The sequence below is a fragment of the Scyliorhinus torazame genome, chromosome 4 (assembly GCF_047496885.1).
Source record: "Scyliorhinus torazame isolate Kashiwa2021f chromosome 4, sScyTor2.1, whole genome shotgun sequence".
In the NCBI taxonomy this organism is placed as follows: Eukaryota; Metazoa; Chordata; class Chondrichthyes; order Carcharhiniformes; family Scyliorhinidae; genus Scyliorhinus; species Scyliorhinus torazame.
This window is the reverse complement of record NC_092710.1, coordinates 107788721-107805016: the sequence shown is the minus strand read 5'-3', so window position 1 is coordinate 107805016 and position 16296 is coordinate 107788721. Positions and strand designations below refer to the sequence as shown.

Sequence of the window (16296 nt, the reverse complement as noted above, 5' to 3'; positions counted from 1 at the left end):
ACTTGACAGGGGCTGAGATCCTGAGAGAAGGTTCAGCAGGGAGAGATGCACAGTCAAAGTTAGACGAGACATCAAGTAAGTCAGGAAGGCATAGAATTTTTGGATCAATTAAGAAAGAAGGAAAATTGGCAAGATTAGAAGGTATTTATTTTAATGCAAGGAATCTGACAATGCCATTAATGTCATTGAGATGTGGTTGAGAGAGGGGCAGGATTGCAGCTCAATATTGCAGGATAAAGGATCTTCAGGCGAGACAGGGAAGGAGGTAAAAGAGGAGCGGCTGTCACAGTTTTGATCAGGGAATCATTTACAGCAATAAGGGGCTGGTTTAGCACAGGGCTAAATCGCTGGCTTTGAAAGCAGGCCAGCAGCACGGTTCAATTCCCGTACCAGCCTCCCCGAACAGGCGCCGGAAAGTGGCGTCTAGAGGCTTTTCACAGTAACTTCATTTGAAGCCTACTTGTGACAATAAGCGATTTTCATTTTTATTCAAGGAGGGACGGCATCTTAGAAGGCTCTTCAAATGAAACCATATAGATAGAAATTAAACACCAAATCACATTGCTGCGAGTGTTCTACAGGCCCCCCAACAGTCCGAGAGAAATAGAAGAAATATGCAGGCAAATTTCCGAGAAGTGGAAAAGTAATAGGGTGGTGATGGTGGGGGATTTCAACTAACTGGGGTAGTAATATGTAAAAATTTTAGAAGGAACAGAATTAGAGGGTGCGGAATTCTTAAAACGCATCCAGGAGAACTTTATAAGCCAGTACATAGAAGGTCCTTACAAGAGAAGGGTTGGTCCTGAACTTAATTTTAGGTAACAAAGCCAGGCTGAAACCACTTCAAGTGGTTGAAGTATCAGTTGGGGAGCATTTTACAGACAGCGATCACAACTCCGTTAGATTCAAGATTGTTATGGAAAAGAACAAGGATGGACCTGAAATCAAAGTTCTAAACTGGGGGAAGGCTGATTTTTATAAGATCAGATATGATTTGGCCAGAGTGGACTGGCAGCAGACACTTCTGGGAGCAGAACTTAGAAAATAAATTAGGAGAGCAAAAAAGGGACATGAAAGGATACTGGCAAGTAAAATAAAGGAACATTCTAAGTTGTTTTACAAGTACATTAAGGAGAAAAGGATAACTAGGGAAACAGTAGGGCTCATTAAGGACCAAAGTAGTAATTTGTTTGTGGAGCCAGAGGACTAGGTAGGTTTCCAAATGAATGCTTTTGTTGGTGTTCATTCGTGAAAGGGCCGGTCTGGATATAGAGATCAAGGAGAAGGACTGTGATAAAATTAAAGAAATTAACATAGACAAAGAGGAGGTTCTGAGTGGTATGTCATGGTTAAATATAGACAAATTTACAGGGCCAGATGAAATGTATCCCAGGCTGTTGAGTGAGCCAAAGCAGGAAATGGCAGGGGCGCTGACAATAATTTTCAATTTCTCTTTGGCAGAGGAGAGGTGCCAGAGAACTGGGGGATAGCTAATGTGGTACCATTATTCAAGAAGGGACGAAGGGATAAACAAGAAACTACAGGCAACTACAGGCCAGTCAGTCTAACCTCAGTGGATGGGGAAACTATTGGAAGCAATTCTGAGAGACATAACTAATCTGTGTTTGGAGAGGCAGGGATTAATCAAGAACAGTGAGCATGGTTTTGTTAAGACAAGTCATGTCTGACCAACTTGATTGAATTTTTCGAAGAGGTAACCAGGAGTGTAGATGAGGGAAATGTATTTGACGTAGTCTACTTTGACTTCAGCAAGGCTTTTCATCAGGTCCCACATGGCAGACTGATAGCAAAGGTAAGAGCCCATGGGATCCAAGGAAATTTGGCAAATTAGATTCAGAATTGGCTGAGTGGCAGGAAGCAGAGGGTGATGCCCGAAGGGCATTTTTCTGACTGGAAACTTGTGTCCAGTGGGGTCCCACAGGGATCAGTGTTGGGGCCCTTGCTGTTTGTGGTTTCTCTAAATCATTTAGACATGAATGTAGGAGGGTTGATCAGTAAATTTGTGGTTTGTGCAGGTTAGGTGGATTGGCCATGCTGAATTGCCCCTTAGTTTTTAAAGGTTAGATGGGGTTACGGGGATAGGGTAGGGTATTGGGCCTAGGTGGGGTGGTCTTTCAGAGGGTCGGTGCAGATTTGATGGGCTGAATGGCCTCCTTCTGCACTGTAGGAATTGTATGATACAAAAACTGATGGGTTGGTAAATAGTGAGGAGGATACTCTTAGATTACAGGAAGATATAGACAGGCTGATGAGTGGTAAATGGAATTCAATCTGGATAAGTGTGAGGTGGACACTTGGACAAGGCAAAGGAATATAAATAGTAGGACCCTAGAAAGCACCGAGGAACAGAGGGACCTTGGTGTGCATCGACATTGGTGCCTTATGGTAGCAGGGCATGTAGGTACAGTGGTTAAGAAGGCATATGGTATAATTGCCTTTATTAGCTGAGGTATAGAGTTTAAGAGCAGCAAGGTTATGCTGGAACTGTATATAATATTGATTAGGCCACAGTTAGAGTATTGTAGAATTCACATTATAGGAGGGATGTGACAGCACTGGAAAGGGTGCAGAGGGGATTTGCCAGGTTGTTGCCTGGGCTGGAGAGTTCATAGCTATGATGAGAGATTGGGTAGACTGGGTTGTTTTCCTTGGACCAGAGGAGACTGAGGGGGGGGGGGGGGGGCAAGATTGAGATGTATAAAATTATGAGGGGCATAAAGTAGACAAACTTTTCCCCTTGGTGGAGGGATCAATGACTGGGTCATATATTTAAGGCAAAAGAGAAAATGCTGGAAAATCCCAGCAGGTCTGGCAGCATTTGTAGGGAGAGAAAAGAACTAACGTTTCGAGTCTGATGACTCTTGGCCAAAGCTGTAAAGCTTTGTCAAAGATTCTTTGTCAGCTTTGACCAAGAGTCATCGGACTCGAAACGTTAGCTCTTTTCTCTCCCTACAGATGCTGCCAGACCTGCTGAGATTTTCCAGCATTTTCTCTTTCGTTTCAGATTCCAGCATCCGCAGTAATTTGCTTTTATCATATATTTAAGGTTTGGGGTGGGAGGTTTATAGCGGATGCGAGGAAAAGCTTTTTCACCCAGAGGGTGGTAGGAGTCTGGCACTCACTGCCTGAAAGGGTGGTGGAGGCAGAGACCCTCATTACATGTAAAAAGTATTTGGATGTGCACTTGCGATGCCAAAGAATACGAGGCTATGGGCCAAGAGCTGGAAAATGGATTAGAGTACTTAGGTGGTTGTTTCTGAGCAGTGCAGACAGAGCAGCGGAAGGGTGTTGTAGACCTCTATGACTCTATGAGACTTGCTTGGGCGGGGACTGCAGGGCACCGCTGTATTGGTCTTCATTTTTAAAAAAATGTATTTTATTACAAACATGTATCAAAACAGGTTACAGCAAATAAACACCCCGGGAAACATACTTCCCAACAATCAGCTATGCAGTCTGTACAGATTTGCCCCCTTTTTCACCCTCCCCTCCCCCCATGACAAATAGCTCCTCAAACACGGCCACAAACATGGTGGCCCTGTATTGGTCTTCAGAAAGCCAATGGTCCTCTCCACCACTGTTCTAGTGAATACATGACAGTAGTTATATCTTTCGTCAGTCTCTGTCCTCGGGCGCCTGACACCTTTTCAACAGGTAATTCTTATTGCCAATTAACCACCTGTCAAGATGAGCTGCAACAGTGAAGGGTCTTCACGCTTGCAAGTGGTGAGGTATGTAAGCATCATGTTAGCTGCTCAGGTACCTTGCACAGACGTGCAAATCTGTGTCTTGTGCTCACAGACTAAGTCCAAAGATATGCAGGCTAGGTGGATTGGCTAGGTGGGTTTAAGTGGGCGCTCTTTTAAAGAGCCAGTGCAGACTTGATGGGCCGAATGGCTTCCTTCTGCACTGTAAATTCTATGGTTCTATGATTCTGCAAGTGAACTTTCATAGATTGAAAACATTTCCCGTTCACAAAGTGCCTAGCTAGCCAGCTAGCACCGTGATGGTCACATGGGTGCAATCAATGGCACCCTGGATATGGGGTATCCCTGCAATGGCAGCAAATTCTCTTGCCCGCTCAGCGTGGCTGACTTGGCCGTCCTGAAATGAATGAATGTCCTAACATGACTGAGCAGGATATCAGTGACCAGCTTGACACAGTTGTGTGCAGCTGACTGCAAGACTCCCCAAAGATCACTCACAGCGCTCTGGAATGATCTGTGACCTTCAGAGCCACAGGCATTGGGTGTCCACCCACACACCTGGAGGATATTGCTGGGTGAATTATCTAGTAGATGATCATCATTGCCTCCCTTGAAAACTGTAGCCTCCTGTGGCACTGGACCTCTGTCATGTCCAGGTAGTTTGATCGCTGCCTGTACACCCTAGCAGCTGGGTAGTAGTATCTTCTGCACGTGTCCTCCTTGTTCTCTCTGCTGTCTCTGATGATCTTGTGCCTGCATCACTGCTCGAGAGGGATTCCTGTGACCACTAGGCCCTCCTCTGTCCTCCTCCTCAGGGGAGGTTCTCCCTACCGTGTATACAATACCCATCTGCAGGTTTGGAAATGGGACTCGCCCATGCACAAAGTTTGACAGATTGACCCAAACCTCTGCAAGCTGATTGGTTAAAGAGCCTCATTGTTGCTTGCCCTGCTCTCACACATGACAGATCCCCTGCAGAAGCTGGTGAACTATATCAAACACTCAATGGCTGCAACTCTCTTCCATAAAGTGCACAAAACGTTTGGGGTGGCTGCCAGCTTAGTGAATGGCAAGCGCCATTCCTTCATCACTGACTGCAAAATCCAGCCCAAAATAATTACATTCTAGTTGTTTTTGTTGAGGGGTAATGGTGAAGTGGTGCAAAATATGCTGTGCTGTTGTATTTCCCAAACAGAGGAAATAGTTTCTCAGTAAATCATACCATAATTTCCCCAGGAATGTCTGCATTGGAGTAATGGTGAATGCTGCAGATTGCCATTACTATGGCAGAAGTTTTCAGCCAATTTTAGGCCAGTCTGTTTTGCAGATGTTCGATCTTTGTTTATTTTCAAAGATGAAGAGGACTATAAAACGATAACTTTTCATAGAATCATAGAATATACAGTGCAGAAGGAGGCCATTCGGCCTATCGAGTGTGCACCGGCCCTTGGAAAGAGCATCCTACCTAACCCTACGCCTCCACCCTATCCCTGTAACCCCGCCTAACCTTTTTGGACATTAAGGGCAATTTATCATGGCCAATCCACCTAACCTGCACATCTTTGGACTGTGGGAGGAAACCGGAGCACCCAGAGGAAACCCACGCAGACACAGGGAGAACGTGCAGACTCCGCACAGACAGTGAACCAAGTCGGGAATCGAACCTGGGACCCTGGAGCTGTGAAGCAACTGTGCTAACCACTGTGCTACCACGCTACCCTCAAATTTTCAAATGAGCACAGCTATAACTCACTTAAAAATTTTTTTAAGAGGATGTCGGGTACACAATTTTTAGTGATTTGTGAAATGAAATTGTGTACATTCTCAATCTTTTTATTCTACAGTGAAAGTTAACCTTTTTAAATCATAATTTACTGAGAGAATGGAAGCTCTTAATTAAAGCCTAATCATTCTTTTGGCAGCTCTCAAGCTCCGGATGATCATGAAAGTGTTTATTTTATTTGGTTCCACACTCTGCTGTCTCTGATGATATCACAAAAGCTTCTGTGCCAGATTTGCTCTGGAGTAAAATAATGTCTTTTTAAAATTGATTCAGAAGCTTAGCTGTACAAACTCATGTAAACTGAATAAAACTTTAACAAGCAATAATCTTGTTATTTTGGCACTTCATGCCAATGGCTATTTAATCAATTTTTAGCACACTAGGGATTCTGAGATCAGTGCTATTACACCAGTTTCATTCATTTACTTTTCAATAAAATGAGCAAGAGAGAGAAATGTTTGCCCTCAGTTCCAAGGTGCGCTACTTTATATTCAGGAGTATTATAAAGCAACATTTTACACCATGCTACATAAGGGCCAGAATTTTATGCTCACCCCCAACGGGTTTTTAGACAGTGTTGAGGGGAGAGCATGAAACTGCAGGGACGCCATTCCTTCCGGGTTCCCACCTGCCCTGATCTCGCAGCAATTTTATGCTGGGGCAGTCAAGGCCTCGGACAGGAAGCTCAGCCTTTCCCCAGTTGAGTTCGATCTTGAGTGGGAATAGTTAGGGGGCCTCCATCAGAAGCCCTTCTGACTGGGAGCATCCTCACCTTAAGGTCCGGTGACCTCTGAACCTCCCTACACTGATTGATCCCTTCGTGACCCTCCAGACCTTCCCTACCCTCCCCGCGGATTCTCCCCAGGACTTTTTCTCAGGCAGCTCCATTCAGTTCCTCTTTCATCCACTGCAACGCTGTTGATGGAGGAATTGGCGTGCTGTTGGCCAATCTGATTGGGTGGCAGCTCTCCAAGGTGGAACTTCTTTCCTAGTGAGGGACTGAAGTCCTGCTTAATTCCAGTCAATACATATTGGGGTGTAAAATGACTGAGGGGCCAGTCAGAGTCGGTGGGGATGTGTTTCCTGCGACTCTTTGGATGGCGGGGTCTTTCTGGTCAAAGAGTTATTAGGCCAGAAACTCGGTTAAAGAGACAGGTTTTCTGGGGAAAGAGGTGGAGAGGTTTAGGTATGGAATTTCATGTATTAATGCTGAGGCAGCTGAAGGCATAGCTACCAGTTGTGGAACTTTTAAAATCAGGGTCACTCAGTTGCAGCTCCTGTAAGAATGCTTGACGGCTCTGGAGATGCGGATGGACTCACTTTGGAGCATCCGCGATGCTGAGGACGTCATGGATAGCACGTTTAGCAAGTTGGTCACACCGCAGGTGAGAGTTACTGAGGGAGATGAGATAGAAAATGGGTGCCCAAAAGACAGAACACGAGTAGGAAGGCAGTGAAGGTGTCCCCTGCGGTCACCCCCTGCAAAACAGATATACTGCTTTGGATACTGTTGAGGGAGATGGCTCACCAGGGGAAGGCAGCAGCAGCCAGGTTCATGGCAGCGTGGCTGGCTCTGCTGCGCAGCATGGCAGGAAGAAGAATGGCAGGGCTATAGTGATTGGGGACTTAATCGTAAGGGGAATAGACAGGCGGTTCTGCAGACGCAATCGAGACTCCAGGATGGTATGTTGCCTCCCTGGTGCAAGGGTCAAGGATATCTCGGAGCGGCTGCAGGACATTCTGGGGGGGGGGGGGGGGGAGGGTTGAACAGCCAGTGCCATGGTGTACATAAGCACCAACGATATAGGTAAAAAAAGGGACGAGGTACTACAAACTGAATTCAGGGAGTTAGGAGTTAAACTAAAAAGTAGGATCTCAAAGGTAGTAATCTCAGGATTGCTACCAGTGCCACGAGCTAGTCAGAGTAGGAATATCAGGATAGTTAGGATGAATGCGTGGCTCGAGAGATGGTGCAAGAGGGAGGGATTCAAATTCCTGGGGCATTAGAACCGGTTCTGGGGGAGGTGGGACCAGTACAAACCGGACGGTCTGCACCTGGGCAGGACTGGAACCGATGTCCTAGGTGGGGTGTTTGCTAGAGCTGTTGGGGAGGGTTTAAACTAATGTGGCAGGGGGATAGGAACCGATGCAGGAAGTCGGAAGGTAGTAAAACAGGGACAGAAACAAAAGGCAATAAGGGGGAAAGTGTAAGGCAGAGACGCCATAGTCAAAAATCAAAAGGGGCAACAGTGCAAGGCACAGTGACTGAGGGGAGCTCAGTCAATAGGCCCAGTCATACTAAAAGGAATAAAACGGGAAGTAAAAACATAAATGGTAAGCGACGCGGCAGGTTGTTACGTGAAGATATGGGTTCAACGACAAGGAAAATTAGGAGAAAAGTTAAGAGGAAATATAACTTAGGAGAGGTTACTGATCGAGGTGTTAAGATTCAAAACAGAGGTATAAAAGCCAGCATAAGTGTACTTTACCTGAATGCTCGTAGTATTCGGAATAAGGTAAATGAGTTGATGGCGCAAATCATCGTGAATGACTATGATTTAGTGGCCATTACTGAAACATGGTTAAAGGATGGTCACGACTGGGAGTTAAATATCCGAGGGTATCAAACTATTCGGAAGGACAGAGTGGATGGTAAGGGAGTGGTGTAGCTCTGTTATTTAAGGATGACATCCGGGCAATAGTAAGGGATGACATTGGTGCTATGGAGGATAAGGTTGAATCCATTTGGGTGGAATCAGGAATAGTAAGGCGAAAAAGTCACTGATAGGAGTAGTCTACAGGCCACCAAATAGTAACATTATGGTGGGGCAGGCAATAAACAAAGAAATAACTGATGCACGTAGAAATGGTGCAGCAGTTATCATGGGGGATTTTAATCTACATGTCGATTGGTTTAACCAGGTCGGTCAAGGCAGCCTTGAGGAGGAGTTTATAGAATGTATCCACGATAGTTTCCCAGAACAGTATGTAATGGAATCTGTGAGGGAACAAGCGGTCCTAGATCTGGTCCTGTGTAATGAGACAGGATTGATTAATGATCTCATAGTTAGGGATTCTCTCGGAAGGATACAATATGGTGGAATTTAAAATACAGATGGAGGGTGAGAAGGTAAAATCAAACACTAGTGTTTTGTGCTTAAACAAAGGAGATTACAATGGGATGAGAGAAGAACTAGCTAAGGTAGACTGGGAGCAAAGTCTTTATGGTGAAACAGTTGAGGAACAGTGGAGAACCTTCCAAGCAATTTTTCACAGTGCTCAGCAAAGGTTTATACCAACAAAAAGGAAGGACGGTAGAAAGAGGGAAAATTGACCGTGGATATTTAAGGAAATAAGGGAGAGATAAATTGAAGGAAAAAGCATACAAAGTGGCAAAGATTAGTGGGAGATTAGGGGACTGGAAAATCTTTAGGGGGCAATAGAAAGCTACTAAAAAAGCTATAAAGAAGAGTAAGATAGATTATGAGAGTAAACTTGCTCAGAATATAAAAACAGATAGTAAAAGTTTCTACAAATATATAAAACAAAAAAGAGTGGCTACGGTAAATATTGGTCCTTTTGAGGATGAGAAGGGAGATTTAATAATGGGAGATGAGGAAATGGCTGAGGAACTGAACAGGTTTTTTGGGTCGGTCTTCACAGCGGAAGACACAAATAACATGCCAGTGACTGATAGAAATGAGTATATGACAGTGAGGACCTTGAGATCATTGTTATCACTAAGGAGGTAGTGATGGGCAAGCTAATGGGGCTAAAGGTAGACAAGTCTCCTGGCCCTGATGGAATGCATCCCAGAGTGCTAAAAGAGATGGGTAGGGAAATTGCAAATGCACTAGTGATAATTTACCAAAATTCACTAGACTCTGGGGTGATCCTGGCGGATTGGAAATTAGCAAACGAGACACCACTGTTTAAAAAAGGAAGTAGGCAGAAAGCGGATAATTATAGGCCAGTGAGCTTAACTTCGGTAGTAGGGAAGATGCTGGAATCTATCATCAAGGAAGAAATAGCGAGGCATCTGGATGGAAATTGTCCCATTGGGCAGACGCAGCATGGGTTCATAAAGGGCAGGTCGTGCCTAACTAATTTAGTGGAATTTTTTGAGGACATTACCAGTCCGGTAGATAATGATTGCTTCACAGCTCCAGGGTCCCAGGTTCGATTCCGGCTTGGGTCACTGTCTGTGCGGAGTCTGCACATCCTCCCCGTGTGTGCGTGGGTTTCCTCCGTGTGCTCCGGTTTCCTCCCACAGTCCAAAGATGTGCAGGTTAGGTGGATTGGCCATGATAAATTGCCCTTGGTGTCCAAAATTGCCCTTAGTGTTGGGTGGGGTTACTGGGTTATGGGGATAGGGTGGAGGTGTTGACCTTGGGTAGGGTGCTCTTTCCAAGAGCCGGTGCAGACTCGATGGGCCGAATGGCCTCCTTCTGCACTGTAAATTCTATGATGATAAGATAAAGATGCATGGCATTAAGGGTAAAGTAGTAGCATGGATAGAGGATTGGTTAATTAATAGAAAGCAAAGAGTGGGGATTAATGGGTGTTTCTCTGGTTGGCAATCAGTAGCTAGTGGTGTCCCTCAGGGATCAGTGTTGGGCCCACAATTGTTCACAATTTACATGGATGATTTGGAGTTGGGGACCAAGGGCACTGTGTCCAAGTTTGCAGACGACACTAAGATGAGTGGTAAAACAAAAAGTGCAGAGGATACTAGAAGTCTGCAGAGGGATTTGGATAGGTTACGTGAATGGGCTAGGGTCTGGCAGATGGAATACAATGTTGACAAATGTGAGGTTATCCATTTTGGTAGGAATAACAGCAAAAGGGATCATTCTTTAAATGATAAAATATTAAAACATGCTGCTGTGCAGAGAGACCTGGGCGTGCTAGTGCATGAGTCGCAAAAAGTTGGTTTACAGGTGCAACAGGTGATTAAGAAGGCAAATGGAATTTTGTGCTTCATTGCTAGAGGGATGGAGTTTAAGACTAGCGAGGTTACGCTACAATTGTATCAGGTGTTAGTGAGGCCACACCTGGAGTATTGTGTTCAGTTTTGGTCTCCTTACCTGAGAAAGGACGTACTGGCGCTGGAGGGTGTGCAGAGGAGATTCACTAGGTTAATCCCAGAGCTGAAGGGGTTGGATTACGAGGGGAGGTTGAGTAGACTGGGACTGTACTCGTTGGAATTTAGAAGGATGAGGGGGGATCTTATAGAAACATATAAATTATGAAGGGAATAGATAGGATAGTTGCGGGCAGGTTGTTTCCACTGGTGGGTGAAAGCAGAACTGGGGGGCATAGCCTCAAAATAAGGGGAAGTAGATTTAGGACTGAGTTTAGGAGGAACTTCTTCACCCAAAGGGTTGCGAATCTATGGAATTCCTTGCTCAGTGAATTAGTTGAGGCTCCTTCATGAAATGTTTTTAAGATAAAGATAGATAGTTTTTTGAAGAATAAAGTGATTAAGGGTTATGGTGTTCGGACCGGAAAGTGGAGCTGAGTCCACAAAAGATCAGCCATGTCTCATTGAATGGCGGAGCAGGCTCGAACGATGGAGAACATAGTTCTTATGTTCTTATGTTCTGTGACGGGAAGTCAGTGACAGCCTCAGAAACGAGCTCCAGGGTGTCCTGCGTCTCGGGTCACACGCCCTGTACGTTTGTGCTTTTGGTGGGAAATCATGGAGGAGAGATTCCTCCATTTTCTAGCTGCCAGCAAGCAGACAACAGGACCGTGAAGAACTGAAGACAGATTGTTTGGTTATAAGGAAACAAGCCAGGATCTCACAACTGAATCTGCTGGAGTGAGCTGCTCGGGAGAGTGCACAGGAGGACAAAGCAGTGTTAGTGTGAGCTGTATATAGAGGTCCAGGTCCTCTGGTGAGTAGCCAACTAAGAAGAAACTGAAACCTGGAACAAAGCAGTATAAAGATTGATTTTTTTGAGGTCTGGCTTTGTTAATTGTGCCAATGCAAGTCAGGATGCAAAGTCCATGTGTGTTATATGCAGGGAAGTATGGGCAAATAAGAGTTTGATGCTAACTATGTCTTGCAGACATCTTTTCAATTCTAAATGAACTGAACCTCAATTTGCAAGGGAAGGATGATGATTGCTTTTGGCACTGTGAAGAAATGGATGCTTTCCAAAAATAATTGAAAGTTTGGCAAGTGCGAGTACAAAACCCAAACTACTACATGTTCCCCACACTGCTACAACATCTGGAAGAAAACAGTGTTAATAAGGGAACTGTCAATCCACTGGCAAATCATATTCATTCGCATCTGGCTGGGCTGATCAACAGTTTTTTCACTACTTTCCAGAGGAGAAATTTCAGATTTTGAAACAGAAGAGGTGGTTGAAAGTTCCTTTTGCATTTGAGACCCCAGAGTCAATTATTAACTTACAGCTGACTCCAAATGAAGAGACTGAATATAGCGTCTCACCTGTGACAGCACATTAAAATCATGCCACAAGTCCATGAGGCTGTCAGCATTCTGGAGTAGCATTGCCGAGGAGTATCCAGTGCTGAGTAAAACAAGAATTTTGTTGCTATTGCTCTTCACAACGACCTACATGTGCGAGTTGGATTTTCTGTCCTCACAAAGATGAAGACAGCACAAAGGAACCTGCTGAACCCTGCACCTGGTGTGTGCATTGCCCTCTCCTCCTGTGAATCTGATTGGAATGAGATCGTGAGGACCAATTAACTCTCCTATTGTATTAAAGGTAAGTAAAAATGATGGGTTGCGAAGGTCGGCCAGCATGGGTCGTGAAGGTCGGGAGGTGTGAAAAGTGGGTCTGGGGGAAAAAAGTTTGAAAAACAATGGGCTGTATTCTCCGCCAGCGGGACTCACCATTGTGCCGGCAATGCACCCATGCCCGTTGGTTTCCTGGTGGCTTGGGGTGGCCACAATGAGAAATCCCATTGGCATGTGGCGGGAACAGAGAATCTCACTGCTGGCGAGGGTGCGTCACCCAGGAAAATGCAGCTGGTGGACAGGAGAATCCTACCCACTGTATTTCATCAGACACCTAACTTGTACCATTTAGATGATATAAAGGCTTTGAGGAGTGGAAGACAGTTACAGGCCACAAAATTCTCGGGTTCTGACCTGCTCTTTTAGTCACAGAATTGTGTCAGTATAAGTTGACATTCAATTATTCTTGTGATTAGCACTGCTGTCTCACAGCGCCAGGGACCCGGGTTGAATTCTGACCTTGGGTGACTGTGTGGAGTTGGCATGTTCTCCCCATGTCTGCATGGGTTTCCTCTGGGTACTCCGGTTTCCTCCCACAGTCCAAAGATATGCAGGTTAGGTGGATTGGCCATGCTAAATTGCCCCTTAGTGTCCAAAAGATGTGCAGGTTTGGTGGGGTTAAGGGAATAGGCTGGGGGAGTGGACCTATGTAGGGCGCTCTTTCGGAGGGTCAGTAAAGACTCGATGGGCTGACTGGCTTCCTTCGGTACTGTAGGGATTCTATGAAAAACAATACAAGATAAAAATGCTGCCATTTTAGAGTACCATTATGAAATATAGGACGGGATTATCCGGCTGCGCCCATCCGGTGACTGGAGATTCCTGCCCGAGATCAATGGACTTTTCCATTGTCCATATCTCACCTATGGCGATCTTGCAGCGGGCGGGGTGGAAGAATCTAGCTGGGTTAATGGTCAGTAATCTCATCCAAATAAAAGTTAAAAATTTCTTTAAGACTTAATTGAATCTCTCAATCTAATACTACTAAACTTGAGAATCTCCTATCTGTGAAGTTTTAAAATATTAATGAAGAAGCAGAAATAATCTAGACAGTGTACGTTATCCCCAGATAGCCTGTTGGGTAAACATACTGCCCAGTGAGGTACTGATATGGTAATCAGGAAAATTCCAAGCTTAATTACCAGCATGTTCCTGAGCTAATTCAGTGAGGAAGCCAGCAGACGTCTAAAATTTGATTCAAGCTAAGAATGGAAACACATTTTCCAGGATTTCCACTCTTGATCATTATTGAGTGATCCCTTACTAGAAAGTTCATGTGTACGTCGTCACCCAATGTGTGGACAATCAGATTTGCTGTGATGCTCGCATTGGACGATAGTCTGTTGATCTCAATAGACAGCTGGAGAATGGCTGGCACTTGCGGAAAGTGAGTCAGCATGAGTCAGTGCCCACGGGAGAGGAATCGCAAAAATTAATTCAAATTGTACACTATTTAGATCTTTGATGAATGCTGTAATTTAATGAAAAATGGAACATCATACAGCAGATCAAATTCCCTGGAAAATTTCTGTTCCCTGCCAATTTCATCACTCCTGTGGTCTTGAAGACGTGACTTATTGATTGGGTATGAATCCGCAAGAAATTTAGTTCAAATAATCATTAATTTGTGTGTGTGAGACCCAACAGTGGTTGTTGGGCAGCTATTCATGCTGAAGGATTTTGACAAATTCAAGGTAGTGTACACATGAAGACTTCTAACAGAGATTGGGAGATAGTGATAGCAAGAATCCTGATTGATTCCTCACCAATTCAGGAAAGCTGACCACTGCTGTGAGGTTTGGTTCAACTAGGGCTGAACTCAGGACCCTTATCTGTATGTTTCAACTCACTGGATAAATCTGTTCAGCCAGGGAGCTTCCTGTGAAGATCATGACAGGGCTAGAAAGTAAGAATAGAAATACTATACCTTTATTCCTTTCATTCCTGGCATTCCAGAATGTCCTGGCTGACCTGGTAAACCTGGTTCTCCTTTATGCCCCTATTTAATACAAAACAAAAGCCATCATTGCTCTTCTTGAGGAACGGCCACGACCAAACGCAACTCTACATTCCTTCTTATATAAAATCAAATTACTGTGAATGCTGGACAATACTGGACAATCTCACCAGGTCTGACAGCATCTGTGGAGAGAGAACGGAGCTAACGTATTGAGTCTGACAAAGAGTCATCCAGACTCCATCCTCACTCCACAAATGCTGTCAGACCTAGAATCATAGAATTTACAGTGCAGAATGAGACCATTTGGCCCATCGAGTCTGCACCGGACCTTGGAAAGAGCGCCCCACTTAAGCCCACACTTCCAACCTATCCCCATAACACTACCTAACCTAACCCTACCTGCTGAGATTGATCAGCATTTTCTGTTTTTGTTCCATATGCCTTCTTGTCCTTTTGGACCCCTTTTAAGCATTCAGTTAGTCAAGCAGAATGCAAACCCCTACCCGAAAAGATTGACATCATTTGCATTCAACAATATTCATTTGCACTTATTTGATATCAATTGCGCTCAAAAGCAATCAGTTAGCTATCATTTAACATCAATTTCCCCCTAAACCAATCACTTAGCGACCATTTAATATTACATGTATGGTAACTGACATCAATGTCATCAACTGTCCAAACACAAGGCTCAAACATTTACAATTAGCAACATCACTTAAGCATTCAAACACCAAAAATGATCATAGGGTGGAATCTTACCACAATTTGACAAACGGTGCAGTTCTCCGGCCTCGTTGCGCTCTCACTCGAGCAAAACCAGGCCGGTGAATAGTGGGAGATGCCGAAAACGAAAACCGCGGTAGCGGCAAACAGTTTGCAATGCCCTGTCTTTGGCCACCCTAGTCACCCCCAGGGCCCGCTCGTCGACGGAGGTGAGGATTCTTAAGTCCTACACCCCTCCGCCAGACTGGGCCCTCTCCCGACAATTGTGGGAGAGCTTTTCCTGAGGAGACACAGAGAGGGCATCATTAGCCACACTCATGGTTCACAGTGTGGGAGGAGGGGGTGTGTGATTGTCCAGTGTCCTCACTGGAGGGCGCTCCCCGACTAATCCAAGCACCGGAACCCCATCTTCAGCAGTCCAATCACCTGCTCGACCAACAAGTGCATTGATGAATAAGCCGCGTTATAGCGACTCTCCGCACATGTTTGTGGCCTCTGCACTAGCATCATCAGCCACCTCCTGAGTGGGTACCCCTGTGTCCCTGAGAAGTCAGCCCGCTCACAAATGTTTGAGTTGTGCGAGCGCCCCAAGATCTAACTGTCATAGATGCTTCCCAGGAAACAGGCACATATCTGCATTATGCGCATCACGTGGTCAGAAACGGGTTGGACATTGAGGGAGTGGTATCCCTTGCAGTTCATGAATGGTGTCACATGATGCCATGGAGACTGCAGGGACACATGGATGTCGTCGATCACACCTTGCACCAGGGACATGTCTGCTGAGCGGGCGAAGCCCATGGCCCTGGCATTCTGGCTCGCCTGGTCCCGGTCCAAGTTTATATATATGTGGGCCCTCACATAAAGGTCATCTGTTACCTCCCTTATGCATTTGTCTGCAGCTGACTGGGAAATGCCACACAGATCACCGGAGCTGCCCCGAAACAAACTTCTCGCATAGATGTTCAGAGCAGCGGTAGCTTTAAGGACCATGGGAAGGGAGTGCCTTCCCATTCCATGTGGTGACGGCTCTTGCAGGACCTGGGAAAGGTGGTCCACCATTTCCTGTGACAAACGCAGTCTTCTCCGGCACTGAGGCTCCGACATCTGCAGGTAGGACGTCTGCCGTCAGAAGACCCTTTGCTGGTAGTGTCTCCTACGAGGCTCCACCATTGGTGGTGCTGTTCCAGAACAGATAATGGCCCAGCCTCACCCTCCTCTGCAGAGTCGCTGGTCCTACCTGCATGCAGCAGGTAGTCTCTGATGTCTCTGCTGCTGCTCGATTGTTATGAGTATTATAGCCAACTCAACTGGTTCATTG

General features: G+C 45.4%; 1 protein-coding gene across 1 annotated transcript in view; it reads right to left on the bottom strand.

The window, feature by feature from the left end:
- col21a1 (collagen, type XXI, alpha 1) overlaps positions 1–16296 on the bottom strand; it is a 485509-nt gene that overhangs the window by 90905 nt on the left and 378308 nt on the right. Inside the window, exon 24 of the mRNA XM_072498439.1 lies at positions 14217–14288. Coding sequence (XP_072354540.1) covers positions 14217–14288 — 72 coding nt within the window. The remainder of the gene's footprint in view (positions 1–14216; positions 14289–16296) is intronic.